At 34.9% G+C, this 14,835-nt stretch overlaps 1 protein-coding gene across 1 annotated transcript in view; it reads right to left on the reverse strand.

Annotated features, from left to right (window-relative positions):
* DCC (DCC netrin 1 receptor) overlaps positions 1–14,835 on the reverse strand; it is a 781,864-nt gene that overhangs the window by 339,683 nt on the left and 427,346 nt on the right. Inside the window, exons 10-11 of the mRNA XM_061169229.1 lie at positions 3,175–3,323; positions 1,382–1,520 (exon numbers count right to left, since the gene is read on the reverse strand). Coding sequence (XP_061025212.1) covers positions 1,382–1,520; positions 3,175–3,323 — 288 coding nt within the window. The remainder of the gene's footprint in view (positions 1–1,381; positions 1,521–3,174; positions 3,324–14,835) is intronic.

Here is a 14,835-nt window from a genome sequence, read left to right on the forward strand (position 1 = left end):
TTTGTTGGATTAGAGTCATGAAATCCTTTTATTTAAGGACAGGCATTTTCTAAATCCTAAATGTTGCAATACTTCTAGATAATAATTCTTAGATTAATGAGTAATGATCTATCTTTCTCACTTATGACATTTAAAACCAAAGTAGAGAATAAGGCCACGGCATTACAGTTCAGTGTGTGAATGAAATCTACATAAATTATGTAAAATATTCATTTTCATTTGTTTTCCTTTTATTTTTATAATTATAAGTTGTGAAGTAATTTATTCTGCCAATAAATATTCTGTTCTGTCTTCAATAACAGAATCAGATGGATGGGCTTAAGAATTACATTAAAAATGATACCAAAGCGGTGTCAGATATAAAGTATTATTTTACATTGAAATTGCAAATGAACATTACACCTGTGTCTTCTTTGCACTATCCTTAATAACATGCATGCCCTTCCTCATTTCACTGATATTGTATGAAATATCCACCCAGATACTTTCCTAGATTGAAGCAAGGTTGGATCAGTCAAGGAATCACAAACTAAAGTCATTTTTTTTAAATTCGAAAGATCAATAATTTATAGAATTACACATACCAACAATGGAAACCGTTGCTGAAAAGAAATAGCTTGATGCCTTTTTAGTATTCATGGAGGTCACATCTCTGCATTTCTGCACCTGCCTGAATTGTCACTGGCCCCATATCATATACTCTGCTGTGCTTTATTTTCACTTTTCATTAAACTTCCAACCTTTCATCATTATCCATTTTTAGATCTCTAGTTTCCTCTGCTGCTGCTTTGTCAAATTCATCTACTTCATTAAGATTTCTTTCTCTTTTTTATGGCATTAAAAAGTATGTCTAATCTTTCATTTGTTAGGCAAGGTAAAACTAAAATATAAATTTTCATATTCAGTTTTAATACTTTCAATACTGGATTATTTGGCCTAAAACTTCATGATTTTTTTCAAATTAAGAGGTATATGTAGGAGAACTGTCCATGATTTACACTTTTAATCATCTACCACTGTTTAGAAGGAGAAACAAAAGAAAGATGCTGATGTAAATTAGCCCACACACATGTACAAATGTGTCTGTATTTATAGGAATAAAGGAAAACACACACAAAGAAATGATTCTGAGCTCTTAGGCAGCAGTCACACTTTGAAGATGACTAATTAGGACATCCTGATTCAGAGTGTATACCTTTTCAAAGTTTAAATTTGACTGTAATAGATAGTTTGAGTGAATTAGCCAAATTTCTAATGTATGCTAGTACACTCCATGAAGTTTTAGTTAGGAAACCTTGAACATGGAATCTATGACATATATCCAATATTATTTCATTATTATAACAACTACGTGAGTCAAATTTCACTGTCTATAACTTACCATCAGAAAGCGTAACCACAGTTATATCATCAGTAGATACTCCTGGCCCATAGCGATTGTAAGCTAGGAATCGAAGACTATATTCCGTGAATTTTTTCAGGCCTTCCAGTTTATAAGATAGTCCATCAACCTCTATATTCTGGAGACAAAAAACACCGTCATTCAGGAGACACGTAAAAGCTGAAATGGCAGCCATTCTGTGCAATCAGTGAATTGGATGTTAGACTCTTACTCACAAAACTACACTTTAGCCTTATTATGAGTTGTTATAAAACCTAAATTGTGACATACACTCCCCCACTGAAGACAAAACCACTCTGTAGACACCTAGTTAAAACAGCACCATGCTATCTTTACAGTCATTAAGTTCCAATTTGTTTAACACCACCCAATACATTGAATGGTGTGCACTATTAAAGCCCACACCAAAACCCTGACAGGCAGAAGGCAGCTTGTAAATCCAGGGGAAGGAGAGTTGCTCCTGTACCCAAAATGGAATAATTTACCAAGAAACAATAGAATTCTTCCTTCTTGTACTGAAATATACCTGAGATTCTCCAAACTGACGGATACTTTGCTACAATTGTTATGGATACTTTGCTACAATTGTTATCTCTCAAAATGCTGTGAGGTTAAGTTGGAATTGTTTTCAGCAGTTCACAGATGTAGAAATGAGGTAATGGAGGCGAAGGTCACTGAGAAAATCAGAGCCAGTTCACTCCAGAAGATCCATTATACAGCTCTTCCCAATGATCCTCACACTCTATCTTGGGTGACACTATTTTTTAATTTATTTAAATGAATTGGTAAAATGCATTATTGAAGAACTAAAATGTGTAGGAAAAGGGTAGAATAGAAAGGAGAAAATAAGAGCTAAATAGCATGGGAGCAGTAAACAAAAAAAATGGAATGAATGATTACTTAGGAGGATCTCAGTAATTCTTATGCTATAACTTGGAACTTGGAACTGTTCTGAATAGAACTAATGCAAACATTTTATTTTAATGAAAAATATCTATCATGCAGTGTATGTGGAAGCATGAAGACCACACTATAATGGGCAAATTTCACAGCACATCATAAGAACTTCAATATCCCAAGGTCATTTCTGGTCTTTCCTATTTAACTACCCACTTGTCTATGTATCTTTTTCCACATGAAGTTGAGAATCTAGAAGTAAACATCTCAGTAGTCATATATATGTCACAAAATAGCTGAGTTTCATGTGTCTCCCTTAAGACTCGTTTACTCTTACTTTACATGAAAATCTAATTTGTCTATTTCCAATGTCTGTGCTAACCACAGATTAGAAGCAAAATGGAAGGTAGTCTTCAGGAGCAAAGTAATTCTGAAAACAACGAGAAGTGATAGGTGACGGTCCCATGGTGGGGAGAAGACAGAAATAACATCAAACATATGAATGAAAAAAGAATGAAAAAAGCAATTTGATGGAAGTTGCTGAATATAAGATTGATCATCCCTTAGGATAAGGACTGAAAATGCAAATACTTTTCTGGAAGCAGATGGGCTCGTTCAAATGTGGTTACACTGGCCCAGACCACAATATACTCAAACAAAAAATCTGCATCCTTTGTATTAACTTCATCTCATTGCCCATTTGCCTCTCTTACCACCTGAATTCAATTAAATTGCTTAACATTTTCAATAAGAGTTACTTTAAAACTGATCAGCTATCCAATTAATGTGCTGGATACTGGTTTATATCAAGAGCCTGCAGATCTCCTGCAATTTCTCCGATAGGTGGCAGGAGTGGGGCCCATTCTCTTGCCTACCTGTTCCTTCCCTGTGGACACTTCAGTGCAGAACAATCTGTAACCTTGTACTGGACCATTTGCATAGGCAGGGGGTTCCCAGGTAATAAGAACTGAGGTAGGTGAGGTAGATACGGCTTGCAGATTTTCTACTGGCCCTGGAACTTGCACTGTTTACAAGAGAAATTGATTAGTACAAGAAGGTCCTCTTTCTCAAAACAAACAGAATTTCATCATTTACAGTTCAAGGAAATTATAGCACCATGTACTATTTTTAGAACCATATGGAATAAGAATATAAAAATATAGGATATAAATAGAAAGTTATGAAATTTTAGAATCATTTCATTTTAAAATTCAGAAGGGGACTTATATTAATCTAAATTACTTATTTCATTTTACGGTTGAGGAAACTGGTCAAGGAGTATAAGTGACTAGGGTAATGGCTGAATAAGAGTGGGATTCTTAATCTAAATTTTTAGTATGGAGAATTTTCCACTTTGCAAGTAGGCCTTTGCCTGTGTATTGCTAACTGCAGAAGGAAAAGAGAAAATGCAATTAGAATACTTGTACATGATGATCCTACTTATAATTCAAACAGGCAGCACAGTTATGGATAATTTACCACATTGTCCTTATTTAAGTCATCATTTTAAAATCTTGCCCAAATCTGGGTCCTTTAAATTAATTTCAGGATTTAATCTTCAATTTTACTTTCTAGTATTCTATCTTCTCTCATAACTATTACTTCACTTAATCAAGGATAAGAAGCTTGTTCATTAAAGAAATTAGATAAACACAGGTCTGCAATCACTTAACCAAAACACTTACATCCAGATGTGTTTATATATCCAAAAATTTTCAGGTTTTAGAAATGTAACGTGGTGCATAGACAGTGTTTTATGTAACACCCCGAGTGGGGTCTGTGGTAGCACCCTGTTATTAAACCATATATTTGCAGCAAATATATGACATTCACACCAAACAGGATTATTAAATACTATATATAGCCTAACATAAGGCCAGGTCAGGTTAGGATGTGAAACGAGTTAAGAAAATCCTTCTGATTTTAGATTTGCAAATTCTGAATATGTGCAGAATTTTTTATTTGTGCCTATGGACCTGAAATTAAATACATGATTTGTAAATGGTAAATGTAAGAATCACATTAGTTACTATAATCTGAAATAAATAAATAGTCTCATCATTGCAAGCATAGCAACAACTTTAACTTAAACATGCTGTGTACTTCCCCCAGCCTTAGATACCACCTATCTTTGGACAGATAGATATACATTTTTGGCCTCTAATTCAACTCTTGTGAGTTTGAACTTCCATAGCAAAATAGCATATGAAAACCCAGTTGACATGAAATCTGATAATATACTTCTTAGATCGGAATGGAACCTGTGTCTCTGGATCATTTTCAGAATTTGTTCCATGGAACCCAGCTCCTTAAGGCATTACCGCTCACACATTTTTTGGGAAAAATAATACTCACGTCAGAAACACATACTTTATGTTGAGACAGGCTGGGCCCTGGGCCCTGGGCCCCTTTGCTGCAGTGCTTACACCTGGACAAACCTCTCCTCGAGCAACAGAATACAAAGAAACTATAAGGGAGTAAAAATAACTGTGCATGTGCACTTGGGGCAAATTATGGACAAGGAGGTACAAAAAGACCAAAAAAAATCCCAACTGCCACTTCTGAAGAGCCCGGAGCAAAGACAGGGTGTTGGGAGCAAAAGGAGGGTACTGCACATGCCCCCTGCACTCAACACCACCAAATGGGTGGGTAGACCACCTAAGACACCCCTCTGGCAGAATCCTTGGACACACCCCTTCCCTCACCCTATATAAGGAACCAGATTGCCCTTCCTCAGGGAGCGAGCAAGGGAAGCTGTTACTTGTTTTCGTTCTTCCCTGCTGCAGCAGGGGCCCCAATAAAGCCTTGCTTGATTGGGGAAGGCCAAGAACCCTGGTCAGTATCAATGTCACCCTCACATATTTTCCCACCAGTCCCCAAATCTGGAGAATCATCATTATTGACAATTGCATTCTTTTCACCTTAACAACTGATTATTAATAATTTCTTAAAAACTTATTTGGAAGACATTTTATACCTATAGAAAACGTTAAGAATGAGAATAGTACATAGAACACCCTAGTTCCCTTTATCCAGATTTACCCATTATTAACACTTTGTTCTATAAACTTTATCATTCTCTCTCTCAATTGTCTATCTATCTATCTATCTATCTATCTATCTATCTATCTATCTATCTATCAAGATTTAGTTGCACCGATTGGGCTCTTTACCCCTAAATTCTTTAATGCATATTTCCTAAGAATTAATGTGTGCATGAATAATATAGTTGTCAACTTCAGTGCATTTCATAGTAATACAATATTACTAATCATCATCTGTGTCAACTGACTCAATAGTGTCATTTATGTAGCATTTTCATCTCTAATTGAGGATCCAGTTTATGGTTAAGTTTGAATTTCTTTACCATATCTCTTTAGTCTGCTTTATACTGAAACAGTTCAAAAGCCTTTCTTTATTTTTTAGGACATTTATATACATATATTTAAATTTTTACTGGAGTATAGTTGATTTACAATGTTGTGTTAGTTTCAGGTGTACAGCAAAGTGAATCAGTTATACATATACATATATCCACTCCTTTATTTTTTAAGATTCTTTTCCCATATAGGCCATTACAGAGTACTGAGTAGAGTTCCCTGTGCTATACAGTGGGTTCTTATTAGTTAACTATTTTATATATAGTAGTGTGTATATGTCAGTCCCAATTTCCCAATTTATCCCTCCTTCTCCCCAATACCCTAGTAACTATAAGTTTGTTTTCTACATCCATGACTCTACTTCTGTTTTGTAAATAAGTTCACTTGTACCTTTTATTTTTAGATTCCACATATAAGTGATATCATGTGATATTCGTCTTTCTGTATCTGACTTACTTCACTCAGTATGACAATCTCTAGGTCCATCCATGTAGCTGCAAATGGCAATATTTTGTTCTTTTTTATTGCTGAGTAATATTCCATTGTATATATGTACCACATCTTCTTTATCCATTCATCTGTCGATGGGCATTTAGGTTGCTTCCATGACCTGGCTATTGTAAATAGTGCTGCAATGAACATTGGGGTGCATGTCTCTTTTTGAATTATGGTTTTCTCTGGGTATATGCCCAGTAGTGGGATTGCTGGGTCATATGGTAATTCTATTTTTAGTTTTTTAAGGACCCTCCGTACTGTTCTCCATAGTGGCTGTATCAATTTACGTTCCCACCAACAGTACAAGAGGGTTCCCTTTTCTCCACACCCTCTCCAGCATTTATTATTTGTAGATTTTTTGATGATGGCCATTCTGACCGATGTGAGGTGATTCCTCATTGTGGTTTTGATTTGCATTTCTCTAATGATTAGTGATGTTGAGCATCCTTTCATGCGTTTGTTGGCAATCTGTATATCTTCTTTGGAGAAATGTCTATTTAGGTCTTCTGCCCGTTTTTGGATTGGGTTATTTGTTTTTTTGATATTGAGCTGCATGAGCTGCTTGTATATTTTGGAGATTAATCCTTTGTCAGTTGCTTCATTTGCAAATATTTTCTCCCATTCTGAAGGTTGTCTTTTCGTCTTGTTTATGGTTTCCTTTGCTGTGCAAAAGCTTTTAAGTTTCATTAGGTCCCATTTGTTTATTTTTATTTTTATTTCCATTTCATATATACATATATATTTATATACATAAATACAGATATAGATATACAGTCATATATATATATATATACACACACAGATATATACATATAGAGAGAGATAGATATAGGTATATACAGTATATGTATAGATATACATACATGCAGGTTCTGCATGTCTGGATTAAACCAACCTCAGTTCAGTTCAAAATTACAAAAAAAAAAAAAAAAAAATTTCCAGAATGTTCCAAAAACCAAAACTTGAATTTGCTGTACTGTGGCAACTATTTACATAGCATTTACATTTTACTTACAACTATTCACATAGCATTTAGATTGTATTAGGTATTATAAGTAATCTAGAGATATTAATAATTAATCAAGATTAAATATACTGGAGGATATGTGTAGGTTATATGCAAATACAAATACTACCTCATTTTATGTAGGGTACTTAAGCATCTGCAGATTTTGGTATCAATGGGGGAGCCCTGAAATCAATGCCAATGAAGATACTGAGGGACAACTGTACAGACATATGGGCATACCTTGGAGATACTGTATGTTAGGTTCCAGACCACCCCAATAAAGCAATTATCACAATAAAGGAAACCAAAATTTTTGGTTTCCCAGTGCCTACAAAAAGTCATGTTTACACTGTTCTGTATTCTGTTAAGTGTGCCTTATGTCTAAAAAAAATGTACATAATTTAAAAATACTTCATTGCTAAAAAATGTTAACTATCATCTGAAACCTCAGTGAGTCATAATCTTTTTGTAGGGGGAGGGTCTTGCCTTGATGTTGGTGGCGGCTGACTGATCAGGGTGGTGGTGCTGAAGGCTGGGGCAGCTGGGGCATTTTCTTAAAATAAGACAACAATGCAGTTTGCCACATCGATTGACTCTTCCTTTCACATGAACTCTCAGAGGTCATTCTAAGGTTATTAACTGACCTAATTTCAATATTGTTGTGCCTGAAGGAATAAGGAGGCCTGAGGAGAGGGGAAGAGGGAGTGGCCTGTCAGTGGAGCAGTCAGAACACACCCAACATTTATCAGTTAAGTTCACCTTCTTTATATGGGTGCAGTTTGTGGAACCCCAAAAGAGTTACAAGAGCAACATCAAAGATTATTGATCACGGATCACCATGACGAATAGAATAATCATGAAGAATTCTGAAATATTGCAAGAATTACCAAAATGTGACATAGAGACAGGGAAGTGAGCAAATGCCATTGGAAAACTGGTGCCAAGAGACTTGTTCAAGACAGGGTTGTCACAGATCTTCAATTTGTAAAAAATGTAGTATCTGCAAAGTGCAATAAAGCAAAGCACAATAAAATGAGGTCTGCCTGTATATAGATAGAGAGATAGAGAGAAAGAGTTAATCATCCAGACCAAAATACTGCCTGCACATGGGACATTCTTTTTCACAGCATTCCTGGATAGTGTCAAGACTCTGTGTTTCACTTTGAAACTGAGTCCCCCTAAAACTGAGTTCCTCTGCCAAGTTTATGATTAACTCCTCTATCCAAAACTTTACTCCCTTTCTTTTCCTAAACCTGTTCCCCTCAAGACTGAGCACTATCAAAGAAAAGGGGGATTGAAACTGTATACAAGCCACTGTGTCCTTGTCCTTTGAAGTAAAAGGCTTCTGCTTTAGTCTCCCAAGCCTCCCTTGAGTCTCAAAAGGCTGGCTCAAGAGTTAATGATTAGCAGCCAAAAATAAATAAAATAAAATTAATTAATTAATTAATAATAAAAAAAGAGTTAATGATTAGGAAATGTGAAGACGTAGAAACAAAGAATAGCTGTTGGGCCAGGAAACTGGTAACAATTTAGACTATAAATCTGCCACAGAGCAGAATCACCCAACCCCCAGTTCCCTGAAAGATACAGATGAAGGCCTGACACACATTCCTAAGTTGTTTTTACAGGAAGCACATCCCCACCACATGAAAACTGCTGACCGCAAGCACGCAGACCCTGGACCGGTTGAAAAGCAGAAGCTTGATGATGCAAAACTTCACCTTGAAGCCAACCAATTCGAGAATTCTGCATGAGCTGATCAGACACCCTGTGGCCCCCTCCCTCACTTTGCCTTTAAAACCTCTTCCCTGAAAGCCATTGAGGAGTTTGGGACTTTTGAACGTGAGCTGCCCATTCTCCTTGCTTGGTGCCCTGCAATAAATGCTGTACTTTCCTTCACTATAACCCAGTGTCAACAGACTGGCTTTACCGTGCAGGTGAGAACAGAGGCAAGTTTGGTTAGGTAACAACATAAGCTATTACATGTTTACTCTTCTGCACAACAGTACTATAAATTCAAATTCCTGAATTCCCTAATATTTTCCTTTTGAATTATAGCTCTAACATAGGCCTGTGGATAATATATTGTGTTTTATGTTGATTGTGGAAATATGCATGTGTGCTTGTGTGTGTGTATATCTGTATACACACACACAAGTACACATACATATATTGATATATATATGTATTTATTCAGACCTATGTCTATAAACTATATTTATACATAACTTACACACTTTTACATAAGTGATTCATTATATGCATATTAGAGAGAAAGAAAGAGAAAGAGAAAAAGGAAGACTCAAAGATGTTCAACAATAGGAATCAGATGTGAAATCAATACAGTTAACAGCTTCAGCCTTCCACTTCATTACATTTTAGTATGTCAGTCAAGAGCCTTAATGGGTTTAACCACTCATCATTTCCAAGATGTCTTTAATAATCCCCACTGATCCCCACAGTTGGACAATAATTTTGTGGCAAACTGCATCTAATTTCTCTCCATCTCTATTCCAGTTACCTCTTTCTTCAAAGAATGGAAAGATTTCAGAATAGATGCATAATCTATGCAAGTAACTCATCAATCAATGTCAACCTAACCAACTACCTTTTTAAATTTCAATATTGCATTACAGTAGAAATTCATTATAACACCTGTACCTAAGAACAAATTAAATACCTATGCTAGAGTAAATGAGCTGTATTACATGTCACTATTTGTACTGGGAACAGGAATTTCTGACTATATATAAGTTTATAGTGTAACAGGGTACTTTATAATGAGTTCTTATTGCATATTAACCCAAAGGTGGCATATAAAAGTTGGCTGAATCTTTAATAAGGCATGATTTATCACATATAATCATACTGATGACAGGATGTATGTCTGTGTTCTATATATGTATGAGTAGGTAAGTGGGGTGGGGGGGAGAATATTACAGTTTAATGAGCTAGTTGATTAATTAAGATAAGAGTCAGAAGGTATGATTTCTTGTCCCTACACATGATAGAGACCAGTCATTGGCATCAAAGACCAAGGTGTCCATGGACTCCCTGAAATTGTTTGCATATTTTCAAAAATGTAATATGTACATTTTTTGAGTTGTAGGGTACAAAGTTTCCATCATTAAGGTCTACAATTTCCTAAGTGGTAGCTCCCAGTGGATTAGATAATATCTCTGATTTCTTTTGGTTCTGAAAATCAGTGCCTCTATCATCAAATCATTTGTAGTGCTTACTAATTACTTTATAATGGGAAATATGGCAATAATTTCACTTTAAATAGACATCTTCAACTTTTAATAAAATGCTATACTGTTTCATAAGCTGAAACATTTGTGAAATAGATGGTTCTATTTCATTTTGCAAATCATGGGTAAGTCAAATGCATTTGAATTCATCTGGTTTAATTCATCAAATATTTTAGATTTTCCAAATGTTAGGGCTTCTGATGATCAAGAAATCGAACAGCATATACAAATTAATACCCTATTTTATTTTCCTTTCCTTTCTCTTGCTCTGTGTCTATTCTAATATCTGTCTACCTTCCTGACTTCTCTGTACTGTAATTTGATATTTGTATTAAGCACGCTAAATTCCAAATTATGATTTATCAAATATATGCTTCTAAAAATGGGAGTTTAAATAACCTCTTCCAAATAAGAATGTGAATATAAGGTTTTCATAGAAAAAACTTTAGAAGGATCAAGACATGTCTCTGTCATCACAATACTGAATGAGGCTGATATCTTTTCACCATTATACTGATGTTTCCCAGCTGGTAGTCCGAAATGAAGACAAATGTTAGTGTCAGAGAATACCTAGTTGAACGTTTGAATATTTAAAGTCTTTTCAAAATGATTGCGTAGTACAGTGTTCCTAAATCATTAATTTAACAGCCACCAAATCCTTTTTTTTTTTTTTAAAGAACTAAAGTTACTGTGCATTAAGAAAAAAAAAAAAATCACATCTGTTGTCATTCAAATAATGACCTATAATTCACATGTCTTCAATTCAGGCCAGAATTCTGAGGGTGAGTCTACCTTCTTATTCATGTGCTAATACAAAAATGATTCTTGAGTCCATTTTTAAAAATGGATAGCAAGGGATCTAAATAATTATCTGTGGTGATCCAAATGGATTTAGGCCACAAAGCTCTCTTATTTAAGCAGCAGCTTCCATTTCCAATGATATCCTCACTGAATGTGTTTCAAATGCAAACCATTTCTGAAACTATTTGCATTTATTGATAATAAAGTGCATGCTTTGATTGCCTCTTTGATTTTTTTTCTCCTGTAGTTAACAGCTTTAATGATATTTCTATGAAATCTGTTTCTATTCTGCAGGGGGAATGCAACATCAAAAAGCCTGCAGGCAATGTAATTATTAACATAATAAAACCCTTCTTGACTGAACTATGCACAGTTAGGAGATATGACAGTAGTTTGGCAAGGAAGAAGCACAAACTGTGGGGTAGGTTTCTATTACAAAACCACAGGAGTCTGACAAGATTTGGTTGGAGGAAGCAGTTATTACCTGATCATTTTATTGAATATTTTTGGTTTGAATAGGTGCTATCTGCTAACTCACAATATACTCAACTGTGTCATTATGTGTGCGTATATGTGTCTGCATCTGTGTGTCTGTAGACATATATTGATGTATCTATATATATACACACATATATGATTTATGACTTACATATTACTTATATATATAAACATGTATAAATGTTGATATATTAAATAATGGATATTTTTTGACAGCATAGTAGGAAAAACTTTAATGATTCTCTCTGAAGGAAAAAAATCTTAAAAGTAGTCTTCTTGTGATTCGTCCTAGAACCGGAAGTAGTTTTGTAATAAAAGTGATTACAGGGATAGAACTCAATGTAAGGTCTTTTCAGTGGAGTAACAGATTTTTCACTAATACCACCAAGCAGTAATAACCTTGGTGAAGTACATAGCTTATGCTGAATTTCACTTTAGAACACAAACAATGCCTAGAAAAGTAAAATGTAGTGGGTAATGTAGATTCCTGACCGAATGAGATTTCAAACCATTTAAACTGGAGATTTTTAAGTAATGTCAAAGGCAACTGTTTTTATGATACAGCAAAATTGCCAAAAAGATAATACTGAAGTTAAAAAACTTAAAGTTTCAGCCAAATGTGCTTAAATTTCTATATTACTGAAGGCTTATTGTCATGTAAACCTAATCATAATGACTTAAAAAAATTTTCCCAGAATAGCTTGGGTCTGGTTACTTTCCATTGCGATTGAAATTTCTAGATAAAAGTAACAGCTCATTTTAAAGTCTAATCACACTCTTTATGTGTTTATAATACAATGCTTTCTCTAGTACTGTGAAATATTTTATCATGTAGAAACTTTTAAGGAACTTATTAGGACAAAGAAAACACACACAAAAACAAACAAACAAAAAAAACACCTCTCTGGACTGGACGGATGATGAAGTATATAAGAACGCTAGAAATAGACTTATTGATGAAGTATATAGTAATTGAGGACAGTTATGGGAAGTTTGGTCAAGAGTATTTCTTGAACAACAGTTGAAAACTGCACTGACGGAAAAAGGAAGGACAGGAAATTCAGATGTGAAGGAGGAATCTAGTGAGTCAGGGTAAATGGGTGTGAATGAGTTTAATGAGTAATGGCCTTGATAACTGCCTTTCTGGAATAGAATTTACAAGTTGGTCAATGGAGAGAAAAACACTAGAGAATAGTTTGGGGAAGGCTTTAGATGAGGAAGTCTTTAAGTAAATATAATGAGAATAATTCCAAAGTGAACTAATTAATGATGGCACAGTTAATCAGGAAACAACCCACCAACATGAAATTATCAATGATTAAATTTCTTATCTATTTTCTTAGCATTATCAACAAATCAAATAGTGTTCTACTGATTTCTAAGAAAATGTGGTGTGTCTCAAGATGCTTGAAGAAAGTTAAAAAAAACTCATCCATTTTTTGCAAGATGTTTGCCTCTAGAACTTCAGTTTGGGAACAAATTTCACAAAAGAAAAAAAAATTCAAATGAGTTTTCTAAGAAATTGTCAAGAACTTCTGAGAAATTCCAAACAGAGATAGTGGAAAGGTGAAAACTATCACTGTGATACATGGTAAAAAAAAAAAAAAAATACCCCAAATGGGCATGAAACACCTTAATTTTGAATCCTGGATCAAAAACCCCTGTTCACTATTTAATAATACTTTATCTTTAGACCAGCTTACCTCAATACTCTGCATACTATTTTCTTATGGGTTCATAATTTCTATATAACAGGGCTATTGTAGAAACTGTACTGTAAATGATGCTATTATAGAAAAGCAAGTCTTCAAAATAATACAGTAGTTAATATTATTGTTACCTGAAATCAAGTCCCTTAAACATTTCCAAATTTGGTTCCCTCATCAGACAATTGGAGGAAGAAGTATTTGCTCCTCTTAATTCTCAAGATTGTAAGAAGAAACAAGGAGAAGCTGTATGTGAAAAGGAAACAGTAAGCATAGCAGTCCATACCTGCATAGGGTGTAGCATGAGTCCTGGCCAGGATTATGTCTGTAAACATAAGTTAAACCTTTCAACCTTCTCATAAATACTCCACACAGTTATTTTGTTGTTATTATACAGACCATACATTTATGTTTAATTCTTATAGAAGAGTCCCAGGCAGAAATCCCTAGGAAGGGCACAGGTGTAGGTCTCTTGCTTGTTTCACACTTATTTGAGACTCGTATATACTTCAGGATCGTACTTCTGCACACAAAAAAGTCAGTTCTCTATAAATATTATAGATACGCATCAGAGAATCAGGTGTCTTCAGCTTAAGTGCAACCCAGAGTGTTCCCCATGGTGATAATGTAACTAAATCTCAGCAACCTTTCTCAAATTTGGCTTGTATTTATGGTCATTATGGGAAGAATCAATATTTGATGTCTGTAGTTTTAATAGAGTTGATAAATGACATGTATGGATTGCTTTTATAAAAGAGCCCTGTTGCTGTGTATTAGAGGAGAAGGAAGCAGAAGTCTTTTCTCCAGCAGTCAAATGAGTAGGTTTTTCTACCTAATGACAAAAAGATCCTACCTTAAAAGATACCATCTCTTTGGGGAAGAAATGTATTGTTTATCTATCTCTAGGCTTTAAAAGATAAGTAACTGCCTTGGGTAAACTGACTCTTTGTGGAGGGACCATAAGTTAAAGAAGAAATTTAGAACTCTATTCTCCTAACACATAGGTTTCACAGAAGTTACCGATCTGGGCTACATCCCATCTAATAAAACTTTGGTGAGAGAGACTAACAGTAGAGAGTGTGGCCTCCAGAATAGGAGACCCTGGGTTCAAATCCAGTACCCTTGCTCAGGCTATATGGTCAGGGTCAATCTACTTAATGTTCTTGAGCTTAAATTTTCTTACCTTAAAAATGGGGTTAATACCAACACCTACCTCATGGCTTTGTTGTGGATATTATGAATGGCATCTAGTACCAAGGAAATGCTCAATAAATATTACCAATTTTCACAGTGTGCCAGGCATCATGAGAATCAGCAGTGGAAACAATGAAACCTTCCTTAAAATTTAGTTTAAGGTGATGGGACCACAAGGAACTAGGAGAGGTCCAGATGAGGT

The sequence above is a fragment of the Eubalaena glacialis genome, chromosome 15, assembly GCF_028564815.1.
Source record: "Eubalaena glacialis isolate mEubGla1 chromosome 15, mEubGla1.1.hap2.+ XY, whole genome shotgun sequence".
In the NCBI taxonomy this organism is placed as follows: domain Eukaryota; kingdom Metazoa; phylum Chordata; class Mammalia; order Artiodactyla; family Balaenidae; genus Eubalaena; species Eubalaena glacialis.